Here is a 26564-nt window from a genome sequence, read left to right on the forward strand (position 1 = left end):
AGGAAACTTGATTTTTACTTTTATTTATTATGAGCGACATTTGGAATCTGTCTTTCACTTCAAAGACTCAAAAAGCAAATATAGGTTTTAACATTTCACCACTCATTCTCACGTATGTTTCTAATTCTCTGGAGGGGTCTTAAAAAGCAGTTCAAAATTTCTCAAAAAATGAGTCCATTTATATGCACAGTGGCAAAATAAAACCCACAGAATATTCCCTGATTGTCCCCATCTATACAAAATAAATATTAACTACTGTGTCTTTTACCTGAGCAATATTTTAATTGCACACTTCTAGTGATTAGCTTTCTGAATATTGCAATGTTTTGAACCAAACATCATTTTGGATGTGAGGTTTGTATGTACAGGTCTTTTGAACTGTCCCAGGTTCGTTTCTTGGTTTTGCACTGTCTGACATAAACCTCTGATTCTGATTTTGTACTTTTTAAATTTTATCCCAGTATGTACTCTAGCAAGTCCCATTTTGCATTCAGGTGATTTGTAGTTCAAGTGCATTCTAATGGGATCTTGCAGTTATTAGGACTTTACTGGGACACACTCTCACAACAGATTTCACAAAACACTCCTTTTCAATGCTACTAAGTTTTAAAGCGTGTTGTGATGCTGTTGGCAATAAAAAGTATTAGGGAAGGGGCAGAAAGGGAATAAAAATGAAAACAAGCCATGAATGTTCATTTGCATAAGTTTCAGTAATTCTAATTTTGGTGAACATCCACCAGAAAGAGATATGTCCTAAAATTAGAGAAGTTCATAGAATTGTAGAATGGTTTGGGTTGGAAGGGACCACAGAGATCATACAGTTCCACCTCCCTGCCATGGGGCTGCACCTTTCACCCAGTTTCTCAGAGCCCCATCCAACCTGGTCTTGGGATGGGACATCCACAGCCTCTCAGGCAACCTGTGCCAGTGCCCCACCACCCTCCCAGTCAAGAACTTCTTTCTAATATCCAACCTGACCCTGCCAACACATCTCGATGCCCTTTGCGTTGCTCTTACCTAGGATTTTGCTGATGTTGGAGTTGTGCATGTCGGGGAAGGCCTGGAGGATTTTCCGGCGCTCGTCCTTGGCCCAGACCATGAAGGCGTTCATCGGCCGCTTGATGTGGGGCTCGCTGCTGGCGCGGCCCCGCGAGTCCCGGTAGACCCGGGCTTCAGCCACCGTGGCCCCTCCTGTTGGCCAACAATAATACTGCTGTAGTTTAGCTGCAGAGCCATTCACTGCTTTACTCCCTGTAACGTCAGGGCAGGAGGAAACAAGATGGATGCAAAACATTATTACGTGCATTAGGAAAGCGCTTTCAGTGCTGTGCTCATTTTAGCCTCTTTTGCTCTCTCTCTCTCTCTCTCTCTCTCTCTCTCTCTCTTTCCCCCTGCTACCAGATCTATGAGAGAGAGAGAGATGGCCAACCTGTGGTCATAGTGTATCTAGGCAGGCTTGCCCATCTGAGGTGACCCAACATCAAACTGAAGACACAAACTGCACTGGTATTTCTCCAATTAAGACAAGGAGATTTGATAAAGTTTCCATCTGGGGCTTTACCATAAAATACATTCTCTGAATGTTTAACAAAACTCACATAAAAGTTACATTTGAGAATTCAAACTGATGTAGGCCTGCTGACACAAGCCATTGACAACGACTTTGCTGCTTGAGCAGTGAAGCACGTGCCAAACATTTCATAAATTAAACACCAGGTACATTTGTATGGATCAGATTATATTTGGAGCTGAACATTCTAGAGCTGCATCTGCTCTGACTGAATTCTAGATGTGCTTTGAAGGATCTGAGCCACATATACGTAATAAAACTGTCTTCCTCCAACAGGTACATGCATGGCACATTGGAGCCTCCAGAGTGGGAGACAAGCACCCCAACTCCATGCCTGCTGTACCTTAGTGCATCCCAGTCTTTATCTGCCATCAATTCAGCTTGTACATGCCAACCCTAACTGGGATTTTGAATGCATCCAGCCCTGTTTTTGACCACAAACGGCAAAGCCTTATGGGAGTTCAGAGATCGCAGATCTGAGGTGTAGAACTAACTGCTAGGGGAGAAACAGGTGACCAAGGTATGCCTTTATGGGAAAAATCTTCTGAAATTGTGATGATATCTTTTTAGAGCTACACCTTAGCTTTAAAAAAGGCCAAACGTGTTTACAGTGGGAGTGGCAGTCTCAGACCTCACCAAACTGGTCATATAATTTAATACCTTGAAAAGGCATTTTCCTTGACAAAAAATTAATACAGCAATAGACCTCCTTTTTTTTATAAACTATTACAACTACCAATAGGAATTCGTTTGCCAAATAATATAAGATTAATTATTTACAGTATGTAAAACAAAACGCTGCAGTTTTACTGAATACAAGCACAAGTTTTTAGTTGTGCAAAAATCAATTTTCCTAATTCAGATTGAAAGCCTTATATAGGCATACCTTTTTAAAAATTCTATGTAAGAAACACATTTGCATGAAAAAAGGGGCCCTAAAATAGAGGATGCATAACTAATACACTACCTTTTTGCCACCAGGTCTACAGTACATTAATTTCATTTAAAACGCACTGACCATACAGGATAAATTGATTTTGCTTTATATGGTGTTGACAGCCATGTTTATTGTGCAGTGAAATGTAGTGTAGTTTCAAGCTGACTATATCCATCAACACAGGGCAATATGCTGACTACTGGGCCAGATGAAGACATACATTACCCTGAGAGCAGAACACTCATTCTCACACAGCACTGTCTTCTCCTGAGGATCACCCTGGTAATTTATGATGCCTCCCGTGCCATTACTTTGCAACTGACACCAATTTGGCAATTTGTATACTAACATGCGTGCACATAAAAGGAGACAGGTTTGTGGCAAATGTGAGCTGCAAAACTGTTTTAGCAGTGTTCTAAGTTAAGCACCGTGCCACAGGTGTTCTGCATTTACAGGAGGCTGCAGTCAGCTTTTTAGTGCAAAAGGGAAGAGCAGTTTTGCAGAGTGACCTGCAGGTAGGACCAGTTGAGGAGGGTGAATGGTCGATGAGGCTCTGCTCATTGTTGCCAAAAGCCTTGGACCACAAACATACCAAGGATATTTATTTAGAAACTGAAATAAGTTGCAAACATAGTAAGGCAACACTGAAATATTTTTTGGGACAAAGAACTATATAATTTCAGAAAAGTCCAACATAACATGTAACAGTTGTTCTATCTTTTAAGATAACATAATAAAAATCTGTTACTAAAAAATTAAATTGTTATTTATGCAAAAGTTATAATTTGTTATTAAGCTTCTCTACTCACAGCACAGGAAACACATATTGGAATCCATTGAGTGTCTTTCCATTTTCTACTTTCCCAAAGGTACTTATTCACTACAGCTAAGGAAGAGGTTGTCTTTAGCCCTTTCTAACACAATTTTGGACTTTTCAAGCCTCATGCAGGTAAAAAAAAAGAGTAGTTTTACTGGGAACAAGATTATAGGTGGCTTTATAACCTGGATGTAATCTAGACAGAATGAAAATAGACAAAAAACAAAGAGAAAAAAAAGGTAGGCAAAAAAAAAAAATAGGAGGCAGAAAACCACCATAAATTATCTGTTTTCTCAGAAAGGTTATGGTAGAAAACAATTCTTACTTAGAGTAATAAATTACAACCATCCCAAGAAGGTCAGGTCTGGCTGCATCTGCTTTATGCAAGTCCTTACTTGAAGGACTTGAAAAAGCAGCCAAAGAGTTGATGTTCTTTGAGCTTGATCTCCGGGGAAATATTTGCAAGCTGACCTATAGGCCATCACAAAAGCATTTGCAAAATGAATTTCTGCAAATAACTAAAGCAATATAATCTTCATGCTCTTCTGTCTCAGAACCACAGAATTATATTCAGCATATAAAGCACTACAATAAAATAGTTCTTGCAGCATGGGATTCTATGGGGGAAGTCAGAAGGTCTAAGTGCCTTTTTAGATTAGAAATGAGGTGCTAATGATACAAATACACATATGCTCAGTGAGGTCTTACAAGTTGAAACACATAACAAGCTTTCAAGCTGGTTGTTCTTAGGTACTTCATCCTGTCAAGCAGATATTTTGACTTTATTGTGCCCTATAAAAACAAGTTCAACACATTTAATGAAGTATGGAGTTTTTTTGCTATTGTGATAATTATAGTTAGCACTGACAGCGGCTCAAAGAGACATCTGGAATTTTTAAAGAAAATGTAGATGCAAGTGCAAAGAAGTAGATGTTCTAAACCTTTCTGAAAATATTTTCAGGAAATTCCAATTATTAATGAACTTAAAATAACAGATAAAATGGAAACGTACTACCAGTGAAGGGCAAGACAAGGGAAGGAATTGGTAACTGTCTCTCTATGGTAAGCAATGGTCTGGCAGTTTCTGTTCATACTGCAATCACAGGAGCAGGGATTTTCAGAATGAAGAGCCTGGTCAGAATTTACAATTATTGTAAAAGCAGTATAGTTTGGCTGCCCTAGTGGCTTAGTTGGCAAACTCTATATTTTGGCCTAAAGACAGGGGCTTCCTCAAAGTGACACTTTTAGCTTCTGGAAGTGTTCACTGCCTTACTTCCTAGATCCTTTGCATTTGCACAACTTGTCATAACTTTGATGATTTAAAACTAAAATCAGATTAAAGAAGAATCATCTTTTTTTTTTGTGTGGATATATGACAGGCAGCCCTTCTGTGAAAGCTGGATTTCATACTGGTTTAGGGGCATTACTAAAGCAAAGAAAATGCCACAGAATAAATCTAAAAATACTAAAGCTTCATGAAAATATTTTACAACAATATTTTCATTTCCAAAGAGCTCTCTAATCAGAGAACATTAGAAAGACAAAAGAATCTGATCATCAAGAATGATAAACATCCTCTTGTGAAATAAATGTTAAGAAACATAAAATACCAATTCTTACATTGTTTATTTATTTATTTATTTATTTATTTATTTATTCCTGTCTTTATCTGAGGTTCATACATCTACTAATGAAATTAATATTAGAACAGGCATCATTCCTTCTGCATGCTTCCTGAAATCTTGGCCACATTAGGGTTAATCCTACTGTCTTTACTGGGATGTGGGTTTACCTTCCATTTTGCACATCACCTACAACAAAACCTGAGATTGGGCCTTTACTTGTTACCAGAAAACAAACAATAATAGATGTGACAGAAAGGAGCAAAAAAAATGGCTGTGAAAAAGATGAGGAAAAGAGAGAAAAGAAGTGACAGCAAAAAAGAGAGATTTTTTTTGTCAGTCACCTTGTTATTCCTTAATGACTCTTCACAGTATGGCCATTGATTCATGTTTGAAGGGATACATTTCCCCAACTTTCCCCCAGATAATGGATCTGGCTACTCTAGAGCACTGCAGATCATCTTCCATGGACACACCAAGACAGGATATATAGAAATAAAGACAATCTTTCTAGGTTCCTGGTATGAAAATGACTGGTTAGGAGTAAAGCTCCTACCATCAGTTATTCATTAAGCTGAGGTGACACATTTGCCTAGTTTGGAAAAGACTGATTGTGACCTCCAAAATATCTGGCCCTGTCTGTGGTAATACAGCTAGCTCTGCAGAGACAAGGACCTGACAAACATGCAAACAGGAGTCACTCTTTTACTACAAGAGATGGGTTACTCATAAATATGGACATGCCATAAAGTCAGGGAAAATGAAAAACCAGCTTAGCAGTGCCCTGTCGTGCTCTTAACCTGTGTACAGACAAATGCAGCCTTTGTGAAACATATAGCAGCAGTTAAAATCAAATAGAGAAAGACAAATATGGGAAGAACAGAATGGAAAGAGCAGCTTTGGCAAGCTTGGAGCACAGGAGTTGTCATTTAACTAATATTTTGGGTTATCAGTTTTAGAGAAAGTTACAAGAATTACTGCTACTTCACTGTAATCTAAATGACATGTAGCAGTAGTAGAATAACATTTATCTGTTTTGCCCCTTGCCTGCTTCATTTCTTCATCCCCAACACCATTCAGATTTTCTCATTCTTTACTGGCATGTCTTGTCATCACTGGCAAAATACCCACTTGGAAACACGGCAAGGTTTGGAACAGGGGTGACACAAATGTTCTGTTTGTCAGGCAGCTTTTGTTCCAAATGCTAAACAAATATTATTCAGCTGCAATTTGAGCAGTGAACATTTCTCACAGGCTTCATGTCAGTGAATGAATGGGGAGAAAAACTGGGAAAGCCACAAGCAATTCATGAAATACTGCAATATTTAAACGGCCTCTAAAGTTTTTCACCTGCAAGGGTTCTGAAATGCACCAAGTAAATACTAAAAGGTGAGAATATACTGTAGCACAGGTTAGCTACATCCAAGCAACACTTCCTTCTGATAAGACTTCCCTTTTCCCTGCTAAGAGACTCCATTCTCTTTAAAACATCAACAAGAAGAACCAACTGGGAATTCCCTAAGGTCAGCTCTGAGGAAACATAAACCTCTAATTCAATAACTCCGCTACTGCGCTGAAAAAGGCCTTATTATTGCAACATCCATATGGAGTCAATTGGACATTAATGACTAATCAATCCCTCCCCTTTCTATTCTACTTAGAGTGTCACAAGCCATGTTTTGATTAGCCCATTTCCTGCTTAGGATCGCTCAAGATGTCTTTTGTTCTTGCAGGGCCGGCCTGATGGAGGCAGCTTAAACAAACACACGACCCAAGTGGTGCAGGAGTTATAAACTGCCATATGTGAATGAACAAAGGGGCCATACTAAAGCCTTTTGTGGTATTTGTTAATGTTTTTCATCTGAGTTTAAAAAGACCTAATGACTTTGTGGTGAGCTGATGCATGTGGCTCGTGGCTTTGCAAAATGAAGGAAATTCTAGCCAGTTATATATCAGCATATATTTTCCAGAGTGCCTTGTTTTCAGTTTTGGTGGCAGCGAGTTTACTTTTTTTAGTACATTTGTTTTACATATGCAAGCAAAATACTTAATCTCAATTAAAGCACAGCACCAGTTTTCACAGCCATACTCACAACCTGCACATACATCTTTCCCCATTTGAAAGTCCAAAGCTAAAATTAAGAGTGGAATATCTGCTGCCTGTGAAATCAAAGCAACTGTTCTCAGCTCCAGCATTCGCTCACCAGTGTTTAAAGCTGAATTGTTAGCAGTGCCCTAATAAATTCCAAAACAATAACCCCAAATAAGCTGCTAGCACATCCATGCTTCCCAGCCAGCCCTGCCCAAATCTGTGCTATATAAATGAATTAAAACTGCTAAATGCAGCTACTTGCTTGATGGCTTACACAAACAGTTTGGATTTCTTGACCACATTCTATGGCAAAGCTAACCCTCGTGGAAACTAGGCATGGACTGTAGCTACAGCAATAAAATAATGCTTTACATTATATGGGATATTAACTGAATTAATTAGGGCTTGAGGCCTGGCTTTAGCTCCTAGTGGCTGGCACAGTCACACATGTGCTCTAGCACAAGAGTTACTCTGTGAAGATCCATGAAACATCTATAGAGAAACTGGGAGGAAGAAGCAACCTCTACTATAAATTTGGGGAGGTGTTTAAGTGTCATCATATTTTTCAATCATGTGCCACTTGCAGACTTCAAGACCCTTCACTGATAATTAATTAAATGCTAACAACCCCATTCTGACATTAATGTTATTGATAGAAAAATATGAATCATATTTAAGTTGAAAGTTTTTCAGCCTAAGTAATGATGCCAGAAGTAAGGGACTGCCAGTCATCAGATCTAACAATCTACATTATTCAATCCACAAACATTGTTGCTGTTTCCCTTTGATATTTTATTTCATACTCAGTTGAGGAAAATAGAGGCCCACAGAAAGGAAAATCATGGAGGAAACAGCCCAGTCCAAGACAAAAAATAATAACAACTATTGTTAGGCATTTGACAAGATCTATGGATCTGATTTGATTTTTCAGAAAAAAAAAAACCAGCTGGTCTTCCAGCTAGGCAATTGTTGTTACTATATTAATCATATTCAAAGTCAAATCAATGCAAAGAAGAATGCACTAATCTATTTAACATAAAAAAGTTTCCATAAAAGTAACAGCCTTACTGCCAGTGTAGCTGTTATTCACATCATTTCAAATTTCTCATGACATGAGTGTCACCTAGAACATCCAGAAAATACAACACTAATTTAAAACACAGGGACTAATTCTGCAGCCTTCAGTCATCCCTAAAAGCTTTTTTGTTGAAAAAGTCCTGTTTGAACAAGGGCCATAGTGATCCATTCATACTTCAGTCAATGCTTTGTTTTGTTTTAAGATGGAGAAATGACAGATGGGAATTAAGGACAGAGAAAGAAGGCAGTCTGACTTCATATTTGATGGATGCATTGTTCAAGGTGTGGCTGAACACTGTTCATTGCTTGCTCACACGTTCTTTACCAACACAATGATTTTTAAAAGCTTAAGTACAATGTAGTTTGTAAAAGAGGATTATGTTTAACAATGGGAGAGGGTTTTACAAAACCACCTCACTCAAATTACGTGTTAATAAGAAATGCAGGATACTCAGCAAAAGATTTTAAAATGTGTTGCCTCCACTGCTTTCGTGACCCACTTCCTGCATTCAATCTTCAATAATTTGTCACTTTCTGAATGATGCAACATCATTCTTTGTATCAATATAACTAATTCCTTCCATCCAGTGCTAGCTGTTTTCACTTGCATAGGCCATTTCTTATTGCCTTTCACATGGGGTGCTGATATTAAAACAACTGATAATGGAATTAGTAAATAATATAACATGGTGAGAAAGAAGAAAAAATATCATGTTAACAGGAGCTGTTCTTCAGGCTAATTTTTCAAGTAAGGTACCCCTGGGCATTTGGGATTTGTGAACAAAACTCAGAAGTTTTTATAAATTTGACAAGGCATGTCTTAATATGTGACCACAGTTACCTGGTTTGGATAAAAAATATAGTGTTTACCAAGAAAGAGGGGCTTACGAAAATTTACAAATCATTCCTTTTTTTTTAATTCCTGTGAAACCACCCCTGCCAAATTGAAAACACAATCATTTATTATTTGCAGAATTTATGAAGACACAGCAATGCTCACACTGCACTCTCTTTAGACCACTGATCCTGTGAAATTAAATCAAAGTACAAATTAAGGAAACATTTTCCCCTTGCTACCAAGTTCTTCACTAGGCACTTGCTTAGACCCTTTGCATATGTACATGGAAGAAAGGCAAATGATCCTAAACACTTTTCTATTTCAGAGATACTGAGGCTCCTGAAGGAGAAAACTGTTCACGTCTTAGACTAAGAAAAATAGACAGTTGTACAAAGAGGGCTTGTTTGAATCTGTACCAATTGCTGTGCTTAGCCAGAATATATATGATGTTCTTTCCTTAGTGTATTCATATTTCTGCTCCACTCCCTGTGCTCAAGATTTAAGGAAGAAGGGCAAGATTCCTCCCTCCTTCACTCAGCATGATATAATGATGGCTTTCTCCATCAACTGAAAATTCAATTGTGCCTGGAAATTTTGCACTATTTTATGGAGCTTCAAGCTTCTTTTGTCATGTTGGAGCACTACCAAGAAACCCTGAGAGAATCAGGACCACGGGGTGTTTTACACCTGGTGGCTGTACATGAGTGCGAAAAAATGTTCTAAACCACTGAATTGCTATATTTAATTTTTCAGTCAGTCTGCCTAAAAATAGCAACACATACTGACTGATGCTTTCAGCATTTGTGACAATAATTTTCTCATGGGTGAAGATTTTCTGTGTAAAACTGCAGCCCACAGTTGCTTTTTACTGCCTGAATTACATTCTAAATTCCTGAAAATAATGTTTTACTATATAATGGAAATTGTGAAAAGCTCTTAGTTATAACTGTGCTAATAGGCGCCCCTATGTAAAACTCAGGGCATTGTAAAAGTGGTCAATTGTACAACTACAAAAATCCTAAATGTAATTTTTTAAAAATAAAGACACTATTCTATAGGAATCAATTACTGTAGCTTGGAAAAGTCAGACAAGAAAGCCTAATATTTAGCAGGAGAAAAAAAATACCTAAGGCAGTTGAAAAACAAAAGTTAACAGCTGTGGATACCCAGATTTGTTATTCTGAAAATGAGAAGCATAATATATGATAAATATTAGTGTCTTGAGTGGAATAAGTTTCAATGCCATGGAAAGATCAGTCCACACACTCCCAGCACAGGTTTTTCAGTTCCCCCTCTAAAATGTTATGGGGATGCTGGCAACAATGAGATGCACAAAGTGTTTGCCATCAGAAAAGGGATGGGGTGCTCTCAAAAACATCTTATTCCTATCCCATCTGCAGGTGTTAAGTTACTCCAGGGCTGAGGCTCAGAATCTCATCCAACACAACTGAAATTCCATGCCTAAGTACTTCATCCCAGACTCCTATCTGTTATGAGTTATTCTGGAAAATTTAAGGATATTGCTCTAGAATAAGGCACAATCAGATTTGTGGATGTTAAAAATGGTAACTACAATTAATGAAGGCCACATTTTAGTATCTGGGCTTATTAATATAAGATATAATAATATAAAGATATATTTTATTTTTAAATCTAAAGATACAATATTGGATTTGGGTGGTTTGGGTTTGGGTTTTTTTTTGTTTTGTTTTGTTTTTGGGGTGGTGTTTTTGCAATCAAAGGCCTCTAACAAGAATTCAGGGCAATAAAAATTCCAGTACTTGAGCTTACTCTCTGGATTCATTTCTTTGTTTTCAGACAGCTTTCACTGTTTTCTGATTTTCATCTTTCTCCTCTCAACTGCCATAGCAACTATTACAAATATTTATGTGCGACAAATTCTGGCGTGGAGAGGAATTCTTTCCTCCGGTATTTACCAAGCACTGTCACAAAAGTAGGTGATGCTTTACCCTGCCTGTGCTACCTGCTGTTTACACTTCTGCACAGGAGGGTGTTAAACAAGTTACCTCACAGGTTTGGATCGTCCTGGTAGCCTGCCAAGGTTGATCTGCCTGTAAATGCACGGTTCCCTTTCACCTGCCTCTTCAGCTGCACAAAGCCAACCTTTTTTGGAGCAGGGAAGAAACCCTCAGCCTTTTGTATAAGCAATTATTTGCTGTTGGGTGTGTATGAGGTTGTTGAGGCTTTGAGCACATGGTAGAGGTGCTCCTTTAATAGGGGTGCAAAACACTGGGCACGGTGTCTGCCCTCTTGCCTCTTCCCTCCCTCTAGGGAGGGAACTAAATGTTAAGTACTAATAAGGCATTTTCATCTATTTCTATTTGCTTTCTAAAAATTAATTTAGTTTTGCAATGCATTATATTTTTACCATGGAAAATCAGCTATAGATAAGTTTTTTCTCTTTTACAAAATCTCACAGTGAGGTAGGGGCAAAACAATAAGATTCAGATGTTTTTGCTCAGAGACTAAAATCCAATCAAGAAAATTACATTTTAATAGATCCAGTTCTTTGGTAGAAATGAAGATTAGGTCTTGATGGAATTTGAATCCCTGAATACAACTGCTGAAGGAAACCACAATGCAGCCTGAGCTAAGGTAAAATCAGTGTTTGTCAACAGAAAGGTTAGATCTACCCTGCAGATTTCTGTCTACTAGAAAACAAAATCTTAACACACTTCCTACAAATTTTCAAGAATTTGACCACATCCACAAAACCAGAAGGATCCATTAACACTGGGCACATTTTACAATTTAAAAGAAGCAGCACTATCACCCAAAAGTGAGCATCTGTGAAAGGAAAATCTTTTTCCAGAACTTGAACCAAAAAATCTTATTCACATCATCCAATATTCTCAATAACTGAGAACTAGATACTTTAGTATTTAGTATTAGCTAGATATTTTAGTATTACATAGGTTTTCTGAGCTGAAATTTAAACAGGGCTTACCTATGGCTCCTGACTACACTCTACTCACTGAGGTCAGCTGATGTTAAGTCAGACATGTTCAAGAGAGGGTTTAGCTTTAGCTACATTCAAAGCTGTCTTGGTGTGTCCATCCCTGTCAGCTCTGTTTCAGCACTGACAACCTCAAATGTTCAAAATTATGAAGGTACCTACAGAAAGAATTATGTTTCCTTTAAAGTGTTAATGTTTCAGGAGGAAAAAAAAAAATCCTTGTTTAGTTCTCTAATTGGCTGTTGTTTATAATTTTGGATACCAGTCACCAAATGTTTATGAGGCTTTCAAATTGTGTCTTTGAATTTTGCTAACTGCAAATGTATCATACATTTTAACATGGCAACTGGGATTTCAGGTAATGATACAAGTCTAACAGCTGTGGATTATTCATCAATGGTGTCACAGTAAGTGGCAATGTTTTAAATACAGTTTGAGCATGATTTTTAATATAGTTAGCTCAGTCCTGCTGGTGGCTAAGGAAGTTATAGAAATATTGGTTTATGTCATATTTAATATAAAACTCTTCCTAATGATATTCAGGCCTCCATTCAGATGACTGTTAGCTCATTATGAACAATATAAACTTTGAAGACAACTTTGTATCTCTGAAAGTACAACTAGCTACCATTGATTAAATCTTACTTTTAATTAATCCTAAAAAGGTTTTCGCACACTGAGCATGGACAATGAGGAAAAAAAATATTCTATACTATTTCACATTTGTCTAATTTCTAAGTTATACTTCATTATTCAAAAAAAAAAAAAAAAAACTTGTAACTTCAGCTTCTGGTCAATGACCCAGTGCCACAAGCACTCCTAAAATTGCAGGAAAACATGACTCTGATCATGTCAGACTCAGATCACAGCCATATGTTACAGAAAAGATGTAGGTAGAGAGAAATCATTGCTGGATACTGTTACAAAGGGATTCCATAAACAGAAGTCTGCTGATATGTCTTCTGACAAATTACATGAACCTGAAATGTTGTGTCAAAACTATGGGGCTCAGGAGCACTTCCCAGATCTGGTCTATCTCAAGTGCCTGCTGGGATGGACAGACATGCACCATGTCTCTGCACACTTTGGTTTCCTATGGAAGGGTGGGTGTGCAGGTAGGCAGGGAGTGGAACTGCACTTCCACAGCCCCTTTGCTCTAGACCACTGCAGGATTAGAGTACAACCCAGACTCCATTTCCCCCAGTTTATGGCCAGCAGTGGGATTAAATTTGGAATCCTTAGCTCAGGGAAAATGTCTGCTACACCACTGCCCCACCCTCACACCTGCCCCCACCACCCTTTTAAAAGAACACTCTGCAAATTGTTAATATCTTCCCTAAATGTAGTGAATTTCATAACTCTGAGGCCCTAAAATCCTGGTGAGGAGAGTAAAACCACCTGGCAGATCTAACATCCATCCACTCACTCTGTCACCTGACAAGAAAAGACATGGCATCAAAAGTTGGCCATCAGATGTCATTTCAGAAATCTTTACTCCTTGTTTTATCTGTGTAAAAGCACACATAAACCACAGAAATATTAGCTAAAGATTTCTACAGCAACCTGCATTCAAATAGTATCTAAAAAACAGAGGGAAAAAAAGATTTAAAGTAAAAGTGACAATACAGAAAGGAAGGTGTGAAACACATGAAGTCTTTGAAGAACATGACTGTGCCTATTAGGAACCTTTGACATCCAGCTGAGATTGTGACTGTGGCAACACAATGAAATGCAGCAAGGCATTCTTAGAGGGGGTGAAAGAAGAGAAACAAAGCTGGTGAAAGGTCTGGAGCACCAGCCTGAGCAGGAGAGGCTGATGGAGCTGAGGGTGTTTAGCCTGGAGGAAAGGAGGCTCAGGAGGACCTTACCACTCTCCACAACAACATGAAAGGAGGCTGCAGAGACATGGGGTCTGTATTGTTTTTGTGAGGAAGAAGTGATAGGACAAGAGGAAAAGGCCTCAAGTCGTGCCAGGGGAGGTTTAGACCCTTCATCAAAAGAGTTGCCAACCACTGGAACTGCCCAGGGGAGTGTCTGAGTCACCAGCCCTTTTAAAGGTATTTAAAAGATGTAGCACCCTGGGACATGGATTCATGGTGGACCTGGCAATGCTAGGTTGGACTTGATGATCCTAAGGGTCTTTTCCAAACTAAATTATTCTATGACTCTAAAGAATAAGCTTCCAAGTTTCGTAGTAACCCAGGGCTGAAGTTTGGAAGCACAAAAGAATAGGAACACACATAAAAAACGTTGACAAACCATCTGTAATGGTTTTACAATAAATAGAAGCTAGGCAGAGTCTTTAGCATGGTACATGATATCAGAGACCACAGTGTAACTGCTGATATTTCAGCAGCACTGTCTGCAATGCACTTCCACTGTAAATTATGTTAGGCTAGAAGTGCCATCTCTTGGTCTGCTTGCCAAATATAAGGGGAAAAACTCAGGTTATATTTTGAATGTATTTTTCTTTCATCCAGCTAACATCTCACTTCACCTTGTCTACAACGAGAAGGACAAATAAGCAGCTCAGTTTAGAACTCCTGCCAATGTTTTTTTTCAGATCAGCAGTCCCATGCACCCAGCATCTCTTTCCCAGAGATACCTCTTGGCTGCTGAACAAATTCTGGAAATCTGAATCCATTCATGAACTCAGATTTCTAATGTGGCAAGGCCCCATGCCTCAAAGTGCTCCCTCCAGCAGCTCTAGAAAGACATGCACACTGTCCTTAAACTGGCACACATCACTGCAGCTTGGGTTACATATGGCAAAGCTCCAGGGGAGGCTGCCAATGCCACAAGGGGTATCAAGACACCAAATTAAGGGCACTAGGAAGAGAATGGATGAACTGAAGGAAATTAGCTAAACCAACAATGGGCTCAGAGGCCTGATGTCACTTAAACCAGTCACTGTGTATCTGTAAGTATCCCCTTGCAAATTTTCACCCAAACTGACAAAAAAAAAAAACCAACTTCATCTTCATCAACATGTTGAAATATGAAATATTGCTGCTGGATGACTGCTTCTTTATAAAGCACCTTATAAATAATTGATTGGTCAAAAAGTGCTTTGGAAGTCCATGTATCTCCCGATTCCTTTTTTCTAAAAAATAAAGAATTGTTGCAAAACACCTGTCTGAATGTTATTTTTTGCCTACATTCTGTTTATTTTTCTGTTTACAGATGATACAATAGTGGCCAATCAAATTGTATTAAGGATGAATAAACACTCATAAATAATAGATCCCTAAAGGTTACTGGTCCTAGTCTATTGATCCAAGGAAAAAAACACACTTTGGATGTTAATGGGAAAATTCAGAGGTGTTTTAACCTTCTTAAACCATAACTAGAATTTCCCCAGTTTAAAAAGGGCAAAATAATTCTCAAACAGAAGTAAATTGAGGGGGAAAAAATCCTGCATAATATTCTATCTGAAAAGTACATTAATCTTTAATCTTTCAACAGGTAGGGCTCCTACATATATATATGGAATCCATGTGTCATACATAGAGAGGATCCCAGTGACATCCACTTCCAGAGCATGCATGGTAATCCTGCTAGAGACTCAACTCAGTCCTGATAAACACTGACTTCCACCTGGGGCTTGGAACATATAGATATATATTTAAAACTCCCACTGAAATGAGTGCTCTGAAGGCTTATATAATGAAAAAGATCTTTTCATAGAGAAAATGTGAAGTATTTTTCCATTATTATTTGATAGCTGCCGATGAACGGAATTCTGCTTGCTAAATCTTGAATAGGTGGTGCACGATGGGTAGATTTCTGAAAATGCTCTAACCTTCTTCAAAGCTGCTAAACACTAAAAAAATGGGGAATCTATTTCCTTCCTGAGATAATTTTCTCAATATCTCCTAAAATTTTAGCAAGAGTATGAAATGCAAACACTTATTTGGCAGCTGCTTGGGGTAAAGACAGTTGTGTTGCAGAAGGGCTAAGAGGGCTACAGAGTCCTCTTCGTGCCTCCACACTTTGTTATGGACCTACTGAAACCTCACAAATTAGGACAGAAATCCACCAAGTGTTACCCTAGAATGTAACACAGGCAGTGCTTTTGACACTGGCAGTACTTCAGCCACATCATCCTGTGGTGCAGTGCTCAATAACCCAAGGTCAAAATTGCAACTCACCTTCTGCATCTTCCGGCCTTGTAAGATCGATGACACCGGGGCCAATTTTTCCATCTTCGTTGGGTTTCCCTGTTAACTGTGGGCCTAAATTTTCAAACCTTGTTCTTTCCTGGAAAAGAACAGAAGGACTCTTAATGCTCCATATAGGATAGTTCTCATTATATGCCAGTGCATATGGCTATGCATCGATACATGCCTTATTTTTTTAATCTGAACAAATAATGAATGCATCTAATTAGAATTTTAGCTCAGGGACAAATTTTTTTTCTTTTTTTTTTTTTCCCTTACAGATTCTGAATGTTTGCATTTATGAAAATCAGTTTTAAATGTGAAACATATACAGAAACTTTGAGATTATTTTGATCTGCAGTGCCATAATGCATAAACGATTGTACATGCAAATACAAAACACTCTTGGCAGCACACAGTGCTGATCGATGCTGCTCACTTTGCCTTTCCACTTATTTTCCAACTTCAACTGAAAAAGACAATCGGCATTTGGGAAACATGAAAATTCAGAAGCTGAAAGAAGAATTTGTATTAAAATGCACTGGTATTTTAATGAAAAAAAAAAAAAAAAGCACTTTTTCCCCACTCTGAGATTTAATTTTGCATTCGTACCTCTGTGAAAACACAAGTCTGAATTTTATACAGAGATTTTCAAAGACAAATATTTGAAAGAAGGAATAATAGACGAGAGAACCAATATTATTTTGTCTAGAAATTTGAGTTGCACCTCAGTGAATAGGGAACTTTAGAAGAAAAAAAGGAAATAAAAAAAAAAGAATGCCCACTCCCAGAAAAACAGAAAGCTTTTGAGAGCTGGAGACCTCCATAGGAAACCTGGAAACTGAAAGGTATTTTATATGTGAGCCCAGTTCCTCCCTGACTCCTGGACAAGGGCACTCTGAAGGCAGTGTAATATTGTCTCTCAATAGTGGTCTCTGTAGTGCTGTGTATCAGTGGCAGAGTGTTCAATGGTTATCATTAATTTAGCGTTCTCATTTGAAGGAACATAGCATGTTTTCCCTCTTGCCTTGTTGTTACCTCTTCAGATTAAACTTGGCATTATGTTGTACTTGTGAATGAATGAGACCTTGTTGTTCATTACTATGAAACAATATTAAATGTCATGTCAGCTTGAATTTAGCGACGTGCAATACCAGCTTTCAGCTCCACGAGCAGTTTCTCCATGTTATACTTAATGCATTATGCAGAAGTAGAGTGCTGACTGCTGTTCAGTCTATTGTTCAATGACCCAGTTCTGTGCTGTGCATACTAGACACGAGGAGGAAAACACTGGCAGAGTCTCTCCCAAAAGATGGTAGAAACTTGGAAATGTTCTTCAGGACAAAACATGGCCTTGACTCCTCATTTGCTCCACCTTCAACTACTCCTGCTTTCCAATACTATTATTTTTCTATTGTCATTGTGTTTCAGCCATGAAACCTCATCAGGAAAAGGGAGGAATGTTTTGATTCCTCATGCCTTCACTTCCTTAAGCCATTGATTTTTTAAATTATTTTCTGTTTAATTTGCAGAGGTAAAGAAAGCTCAGTCTGACACTGGATTTGCCACAACATGCAGCTGAGGGCATTCAGGTACTAAATGTATTTATAAAAGTTCCTCAGAATCTCCCAGTTGTCAGACAAAATACTGCATTTTATATTTGGTTAATTACTTCACTTGTTTTCTTCTGTAAAATCCATGGTTGATGAAGGAGGTTACATAGACAAAGGAGCTCCAGAGAAAATAAAGAGTTACAAATAAAATTTGACTGCAGAAAGGCACTACAATACTAGAGGCCCAATATTTTACTGAAAAATATTGTGCAATGTAACAATACACCTGAATCATCAGGATGGGATCTGTCTTACCGGTAGAGAGAATGAAAAATAAGTTTATCAAGGATACTGTGTTCCATTGCAAAGGGCTGATTTGCAGTTGAGATAAAAACAAAGATCAGTGCTAAGAAAACAGCTTTTGGCACATTTATTTTCTCTTTCAAAATATTTGCACTAAAAGCTTTTTTCTTAAAGGATGTTAATACAGCACCTGCAGAATTCTTGGAAGAACAGCCTTTAAGTGTGTTTCAGAAAAAGGAGAAATACCTTTCTTCTATAAAAATCAACAGATCCAGCTACATATCAATATGCACATTTGGAATATCTTTCTAGTCATTCATTCTCTTTGATTTTACCAGAGAATATTCTCTTACAAAAAAAAGGAAAAAAAAAAAGAAAAGGAAAACTAAAAAAAAGAAAGTTTCTGTAAGAACATCAATATTTTGACATGGAAGGAGAAAAGGGAAAATTGTATGATAAGGTTCAGAATCACTGAAATGAAAGCACTTATGCCATAAAAATACCTGCTCTTGTCAAACAAAGGAGCTGTATTTATAGTTATTTTATAACTCCCTCCTAATTCATGAGATGCTTTAACAAAGATAGATATATTTAGGTCTTTCAAATGCCTTTTAAATTCATTCCTTTCCCTGCTTTTTTTATGGAAAATAATCATAGTGATATTAAAAAATGGTCAGTATTTGCATCAGGTTTACACAAATTCAGAGGACATTTAAAAATAGGAAAATCTTCCTTAATACTAAAAATGCTTTTATCTAGTAGATGCCTTTACAATTCCATGAAACACAACAGATTCATATGACGTTTATTGTAAGAAACCTGTCCCACTAAGCTCAACTCCTTGTCAGTGGGATTTGTCTTTGCCCCCATCTTGAACTCATCCTAGAGAAAATAGACTAAAAATCTTTTAAAAGTACATGTTTCCCCTAATATGACAGAGAGGAAGATTGATTCTCTACTTCATATTCCTAGATTAAAACAGAAAATGACATTCCTTCATTAAAAATAAATGGTTATACATAGCTGCATGAACAAATATGTTACATACACATGCATTACATCTGCACACATGTATATCAGCTGCTGCATCTATTGCTGCCTGCCTAACCTCCATGAGCAGAAAATTTTGGTGAGTTTGCTATTAACTACACTGCTATGGATAGGTGCAGGTGTTTTCTCCCCTGTGAAAAGCACTTCTGACCCCTATTTTGAACAGATTTTTTTTCCTTATTTTTGTGCTGGCTATGGAGCTTATAATGTATAGGTACTTTAAGTTTTTTCTGTTTAAATCTTGGCAAAAAAGTTTTAGGATATGACACTGACAACCCTTTCTAATGACAAGATCAACACAGTCAGTTGGAGTTTGCATTAGGAAACCGAAAGCACTTCCCAACACAAATCAGATCCTTTGTGCTTCTTTATACTTTGAACACTTAGCAAAAATAATCCTTTCTTCAAAAGGAGAAAAAGAAGAGAAAAAAGAACCTTCTTAGCAGCCAAACCTTAATTTTCCATTCTGTGATATGATTAGGCACTTATTTATGCGTTGTCAGTCACAAACATGCAGAAAACGTAAAAGTTATTGAAAAAATTAAAGTCTGCTCAACTGTCTTGCAGGACTGTTGGTTCTCTAAGTGCTTTGAAATTATGATGTATGAGGTAGATGTTGCATATTAAATAAAGATATTTAAATTATAAAGCCCCCGTTAGTGAGAGCTGATGAATGTTAAATGTTATGAGCCACAAGGCTGTGGCATCCATCATATTCACATATTATCACAGTCAGTGATGGAGCAGCCCCAGTGATGACAGATAGACTGCTAGATAGTTATCCCTTATTTCCAGTGTCGCCAAGCAAGCCTTGCAACCCCTTTGGCATTATTTTTAGCTTTGCATTAAATTAGCAACTTTTCCCATCACGTTCTGCCAGAAAGTATCAATTCTTTCTTCACGTGTGGAAGGTAAAAAGAATGATTCAGTGAAGCAGGGAGAAAAGCAAAAGGAAGCCTTAGCCCCTGCCTCGGAAAAGGCTGCAAACTTCAAATGACTAGAAACAAATATAAAATTGTGATCTTGGGAAAGAACAGCAATGAAACAGTAAGCACACAATAATGGCTTTTCTCTGCACTTAGATAAAAGCTGAATTTTTGATGTGCACAGTATATTTTCATAAAATTTTATATACTATGTTTTATACACTTATTGGCTATTCCATAATAATGTGTGTGCTAACAGTAAAATTGCTCTTAAATTTATGTGTGTTATTTATACGTTCCCATGTAACAATGCTTTTTGTTGTAAAAAATATTCTGTTTATTAATGTAACTTTACAACCACTGCATCCAGGATCCGTGGTAAATTAATGACATTTTTATTATTTTATAGTGTCATTAAATTTTTACTGATCACTCCATCAAACAGAAGCAATAAAGGCCATAATGCAAACTGGGACACTTAGATCAGGGGAGCAGGAAGGCATTCCATATAGTCTGAAGTAAACTGCTTGCCATAAATGATATTTATACCGTCTTTAAGGATGTGAGAATACTTGGACAAGTTTGGCAAAACTGTTTCTGTAGTACTGTGGATTGTGTACTTAAATAACAGTTTACTTGCCAGCGAGACAATTTTTTTTTCAAACCATATGCGAGAAGATGACTGATTGCATCCATCTCTTGAAAAATAATATATGAAACGTAATAATACACTGGGCACCCCTCCCTTCTGGATTACCAAAACTGATCTGACTATACCCATGCCTCAAATTATTTCAACATGCTTGCTTTTTCCACATCTGAAATGTATGCTTAGCCTGAAATGGAAAATGGCATGCACGCTGATGGTTGTGTAAAAGATTTAAAATATATCTCTTTTTTTGCAAACAAATACTTTTATTGAAGCAGACGTGTTTGGACAATGATGTAATACCTTTATTTCAATAGTCTAGCATGGAAGCAGTTACCCAACATCAATTTAAAGAGGCAGTTTCTAGAAATCGAGTTAATATGGGTCATTCACAGAAGCCACAGAACATATGACTGAAGGGATATTATTTCTTCTGAGGACAGTGCTTTAGTTAGAATAACTACAAATAATTATCACATGTTGTCTTTATGTATGAAATGTATTTCAATTGAATTATTCTACACTAAACGTTCTAGTAGCTTATTTGCTAACTATGATCTATTCCCTTCATGTACCACGGACAGTAAACAACCAGCAAGCAGCTTAATGTATTCAAAACATAAAAAGGACATTTTCAGTAGAACACAGAGAAAATTATTCCCAGTTTGAACGAGGAGGAATTACAACTCCTTTTTTCCTCCTCCCTGGAAACTCAAGATACAAATGCCCCAAGCTTTTCACCTTTTTACTACTTTTTAACAGCTGGGACTGAAAAGTTAAATTACCTTCCACTTAGAATCTTTTGCAACGTCTTGGCACAGCAGGGATAATTACAAATTGACTTTCAGCCTTATCTCTGGATATTTTAGTTATTATGGGTGGGAAGTTTAAACATTAACCTTATTACAACAATGTCAATCATCCCACTGGTGTGCAGGCAGGCAACTCCTGGAATTCTTTGGATGGCAGAGGAGATAAACACAATAGTGGCACTATTGTTACAATTGAAAGCATGGCCCTTGGTTTTGCAGAACTGTGGTGAATGCCTCGGACTCATTTTCAATATCATAGCACTGGGAACTGCTCAAAAAAAACCCAGAAATTGAATTAGCAAAGCAGGCAAACTTATTGTAGGAATGCTGTTATTTTAAGATATTACAAGATACAAGGTGTAACTTTTCCAAGGATTTATAGGTTTTAGGATTGAAGGATATGCTGACACCTAGGATGTTGACACAACCTGCCCTTTCTTTATTTTTTCTGTAAGCAAAACCCCTGAATTCAATGATCTCAGGGACCAAGAGGGGCACAGTGAGTGGTTTTTCACCCTGAGATACTGATGCTTCCAGGTTCTGAAGGCCCCCATGCTGTTCATAAGCAGTTCCAGCAATATCTTTGCATGCTGAACATACAGCATGGACCAGCATCCCTGCGACAGACTACAGATTTGCATCACATTGCAGTGCCTCAAAGCAAACAGCTTGCTTGAAAAGATGTGGGGAGAGAGAAGCCACTAGGTCTCCTTTTAAATATAATCTTCCATCTTAAAGCATAACTGAAAAGTAAGAGGTTAAAAGGAGATAACAGGGAATTTACAGTAAAATTTCTTTGCCTGCCTGGCAAGCCTCAGCTGGCTTCCATGTGACAACGTGACATGGGCAGGACCATCACAAGCAGAAAATATTCCTAAGTTGTTCAGAAACACAGTGATTGTCACATTATGAGACTTCTTTTAAGAACCAGGTTCTGGAGTCAAAATGGAGAATTGCAATTTCATCAAAATTTAAAGTGTCTAGAAAAAAATCTAGTCTAGAAGCCAGCGGGCTAAAGCAAAAAAAAAAAAAAAAATTATCCCCAGATAAGTAAATGCCAATGCATATGGTCAACTTGTTAACACTGTCTTCAGCTAATTATTTTGGAAGCCTGATTTTAAGAATCAGAATTCCAAGAGCTTCTTCTCAGTTAGTGTGAGCAGTAGCCATCTTGATCTCAAACATAAATAAGAAGGATCTAAATGAATTCTCTGATTATCAGGAGCATTCAGCAGATGCTAAGATGTTTATAGACCAGTGTATGGAAGTCTGCTTTTAGTAGGAAGTCTGTCAATTCAAAACTATTTTTTAAAAGAAAAAAAAAAAAAAACTGATAGCAAATATTTCCATCTAAAGAGAATATTATGCCCTCCTGCACATGAAATATTGCCATCTCCATAACTATGGCAATTCTTTGCAGGCACTCCTAAGCTATGGATCTGCCCTGGTTAGATTACTTTCAACAGGATTACTGCATTTACTGAGCCCCCTTAACCAAATGCTTTATGTCTTCATTCATATGGTTTTAATATGGTTTTAACCAATTGCAAGGTTATTTATAAGTTTGCAAGTCCCCAGTAGTTAGAGTTATGAAGCGTTCAGGCTTAAGCACATCCAGTTGTGTGGTAACCCAACTACTGCTTTCATGCGGTTTCCAACTTTTTATTCATGTACAAAGGCATGATGCATGGCAGCATCTGAGACCATTGTGATTAACTCTTTGTTTCAGCAGCAAGCTCAGGCTGCAGCCCACAGTAAAATTACATAAAAGGTAAAGATTAAAAGGAAAAAAAAAAAAAATCACACAAACGGTGAAATTCCACCACAGACTGAGGAGAAATTAGTCCTTGGAAAACAAAGGGACAATCAATTAAATTAGCAGCTGGTAAATGAAAAGCAAACAAAAGGAGTTACTGCTTTACACTCTGCATAATTATGAATGCTGGAGAATTTGCCAGGGGTCAGAAAGAGTCCAAAGCTTGGTCTGTCACTTGTTTCTAAAAAAGCTGGATAATTTTATGACTGTTAATAACATTTGTAGTAACACATGCTAAGGTAATCAAATCTCGTGCTCCAGAGTGTAAGCTGTTCAACTGTTGAGTCAAAGAGAAATTCCCTTGTCCTCTCTGCTGCTCTCTTTCCTCCTGACCAACTCCACAGATGATTAACTGGGAGCCTTCTAGGGAGAAAAGTCAAATTTCTTTTTGTAACATCACTAAATTTAAGGAAGAGCTGGTAAATGTTATAGATCCAATCTATAATCTACCTTGTAATTAGAAGGAATCTGAATGCCACCATTAAAAAAACCTCAACATTTTCTTCTAATTAAACACATACATGTGCATTTTTGAGAGACAGACAAAAATAAACAAATTACAATTGACATCCACTTCTATTAGGAAATAGCAGGACTGTGGTTTGGTTTTTTGCTGTGCTGTAAAGTGACTAATGGAAGCAATTCAACAGCTACTCATGGACCTTTGGAATGTTCATTTAAATCTCTAATATTTAATTTACAAGAATAAAAGTGCAAGGATATGGCAAAACAAAGGGGTTTTTCCTAGGCTAAATATTACAAAGGAAAAAATGAAAATTGATATTTAAGTTTAATTTAGCAGGTGGTTGGACCTTGTCAGTTATGGCCTCATTTTCAACAAGTATTTTAAAATGGAGCCATTTAAATGCTAAAAAAGTGAGCAAAAATGCTTTTACCAAATTTAGACAATTTCATAATTCTGTACATATATCTGCATGTTTCCCCAGATTTTTATGCTTGGGACTAAATTTTATTGAAAGTATTCTCATGCATTAGAATCAGAACAGAATTTGGTTACTAGCTCAAAACTCTGACTCTCCTTCTCTCTTAATCACCTAGTAATATATTCCAGGCTGAAAACCCAGTTTTAGCAGGAAGCCACAGCAGTGAAACAAGCAGCAAAACTATTCTATGTTCAGCACAGCAATTTTTTTTGGATTGGAAAAATAAAAGGGAGAAAAGAAGTCACCAATTTCAATTTCATTGCGGTGTTCTGCAAACCTCAACAGCACAAAGCTGTTGCTTTCAGCTGCTATCCACACAGGGAGTTGGGACAATAAAGGTCTTTTAAAAAATCCAGAAAACACAGATCCAGACAGACATGCACACATGTCACTGGTCAAACATCCTCAGAAGCAATCTGATGTTCTTTTGTGAATAATGTGCAAACTGAAGCACATATCAATGGATGTTTATAAGTTTAAAATTAAACCTATAAAAGCTAAGAGAAAGACAGATGATGTTGTCATAAATACTTCCATTCCATCATTTCAACTGCCCCTTATGACAGGCACATGTCAGAGTTTTGGACACCTTCATAAAATGCTAGAAAAACTTTGATAGACATTGACTACATGATGCAATAATCAATTATCAAATCTCAATCAATGCAACTTTTCCTACTCGACACAGGGCTAGTAATTGTTAAGGTATAAAAGCAAATATTTCAAATACTCTATTTGCCAGTATTTTTTCAATTAAGGAACTAAACTGAGTTGCATTTTATTACAGCAACAGTTGAAGATTATTGTATATTGCAGGTGTAGGTTTGAGTAGCTCCATTAGGGTAAATCCTGCAGGGCTTTGGCAGTACAGATACCTAACCCCAAACATCACAGTTGAGTCACTGGGAGTATCCATCCCTTTTGTTTACCTCGATAAACAACACAAGCCTCCAGACATGCCTGTTCCATCCCCTGCTCAGGAAGACACCTGAAACAGTTTAAATTGGAGATGCAAAAGACACTTGGGCTTAAATGTTCATATTCATATTTAGAATTAGAAATGCAATCAAGGCAGTTAGCAAAATCCCACCAAATGCTACTGTTTTCAAGTATATGCCTTGCCTTGTGCTGGATGTAAATATATAATTGCATACCATGCATACAAAGATTAAGAAGGCTTTTTCTGTATTTATCAAGATGATTTTTTGGTAGCATTTTAAGTACACTTTTTCAAGGTTGCATTTTATGATTGCTGCTTATATATTGCTCTGTTTATACTCAGGCCTCCTTTGTTATCTTCAAAGAGAAAAGGATCATATCACTAAGGAGTAAGGATGGGTGACAATGGAACAATGATAATAACATCATTATGCAGTGTTTTGTCTCTTGTACCTCCGTCACTGCCATGTTTTTTCTGTGCTTATTTCAACCTCAGGAAAAAGTGCTGCTTACTGTTTATGTCAAGAAGGCAAGATTACTGTTTGCATGATTACAATATCAAGTATGATGCACGTAATGCCTGTGATAATATAAATGTACCCCTCAACTATCTCCTGTCTTTAATCCTCATGCAACTGGGAAAAGGAAAAAAATAAAACAAACAAAAACCAAAGAAAACAAAACAGTGAGTTGCAAATTCTTGCAGCCTCATATAGACCTTCATCTTGTAAGGTGCCAAATACTTTCACTCCAGTCCAACAAAGGCCTTAAGGACGTGGATAATGAGTACTTAACTCCAGGGGAGCATATGAAGAATGGACTAAATGCACTTGGCTGAATCAGGGCCAAAGTCTGGAGTTCTTATGTGTACACAGAATCTGAGAATAAGAATTAAACAGTTTTTTCCAGGCTCAAAAAGATGCTTTATCCTTCTTACTGATCATTCTTTTTTTTTTTCCTTTGAGACAGGTAGGTTGAAGACCTTCTGGCACAAAGAATTATTCCTGTTTAGGAATAAAACAATAGACAGCCAAGAACTCAGTCCTGTAAGGATCTGTGTGAGCTGACAAGACCTTGCATTAGCAATGTCCTGGCTGAAGTGAAGCAATAACTGCATCTGTGAAATCTCTTCTTTTACTGACTGATGTCTCTAACACAATCAGAACCAGGTTATTCAGAATTTATGATTTTAGAACTTATGCAGAAGGCAAAAGAAGCCCAAATTGGATTTATGAAGGCTATGAATTCACAGAGTCAGAGAATGGTTTGAGTTGGAAGGGACCATAAAGATTTTCTAGTTCTAATGCTCCTGCCATGGGCAGGGATAACTTCCATTAGACCCAGTTGCTCATTCACCAAACCAAAAAAACAAAAGGCAACTGAAAAATAGGATTAAGTCTCTCTTTGGGATATCTGACATGCAAATGCAGGCAAATATATACTTCCTAGAAACTGGGAGAGATTTACCTGTCTTGGAAGGAA

The 26564-nt window shown here is 37.4% G+C and overlaps 1 protein-coding gene across 13 annotated transcripts in view; it reads right to left on the reverse strand.

Moving 5' to 3' along the window:
* Positions 1-26564, reverse strand: part of SOX6 (SRY-box transcription factor 6) — a 362938-nt gene that overhangs the window by 12711 nt on the left and 323663 nt on the right. For 11 of the 13 annotated variants that reach the window (XM_050975367.1, XM_050975366.1, XM_050975368.1 and 8 more), the window contains 2 exons: positions 16082-16190; positions 1018-1251 (listed from right to left, as the gene is read on the reverse strand). In XM_050975367.1, the coding sequence (XP_050831324.1) occupies positions 1018-1251; positions 16082-16190 (343 nt within the window). The remainder of the gene's footprint in view (positions 1-1017; positions 1252-16081; positions 16191-26564) is intronic. The other 2 variants (XM_050975370.1, XM_018907899.3) reach the window with 1 other exon arrangement.

Source organism: Serinus canaria, chromosome 5, assembly GCF_022539315.1.
Source record: "Serinus canaria isolate serCan28SL12 chromosome 5, serCan2020, whole genome shotgun sequence".
In the NCBI taxonomy this organism is placed as follows: domain Eukaryota; kingdom Metazoa; phylum Chordata; class Aves; order Passeriformes; family Fringillidae; genus Serinus; species Serinus canaria.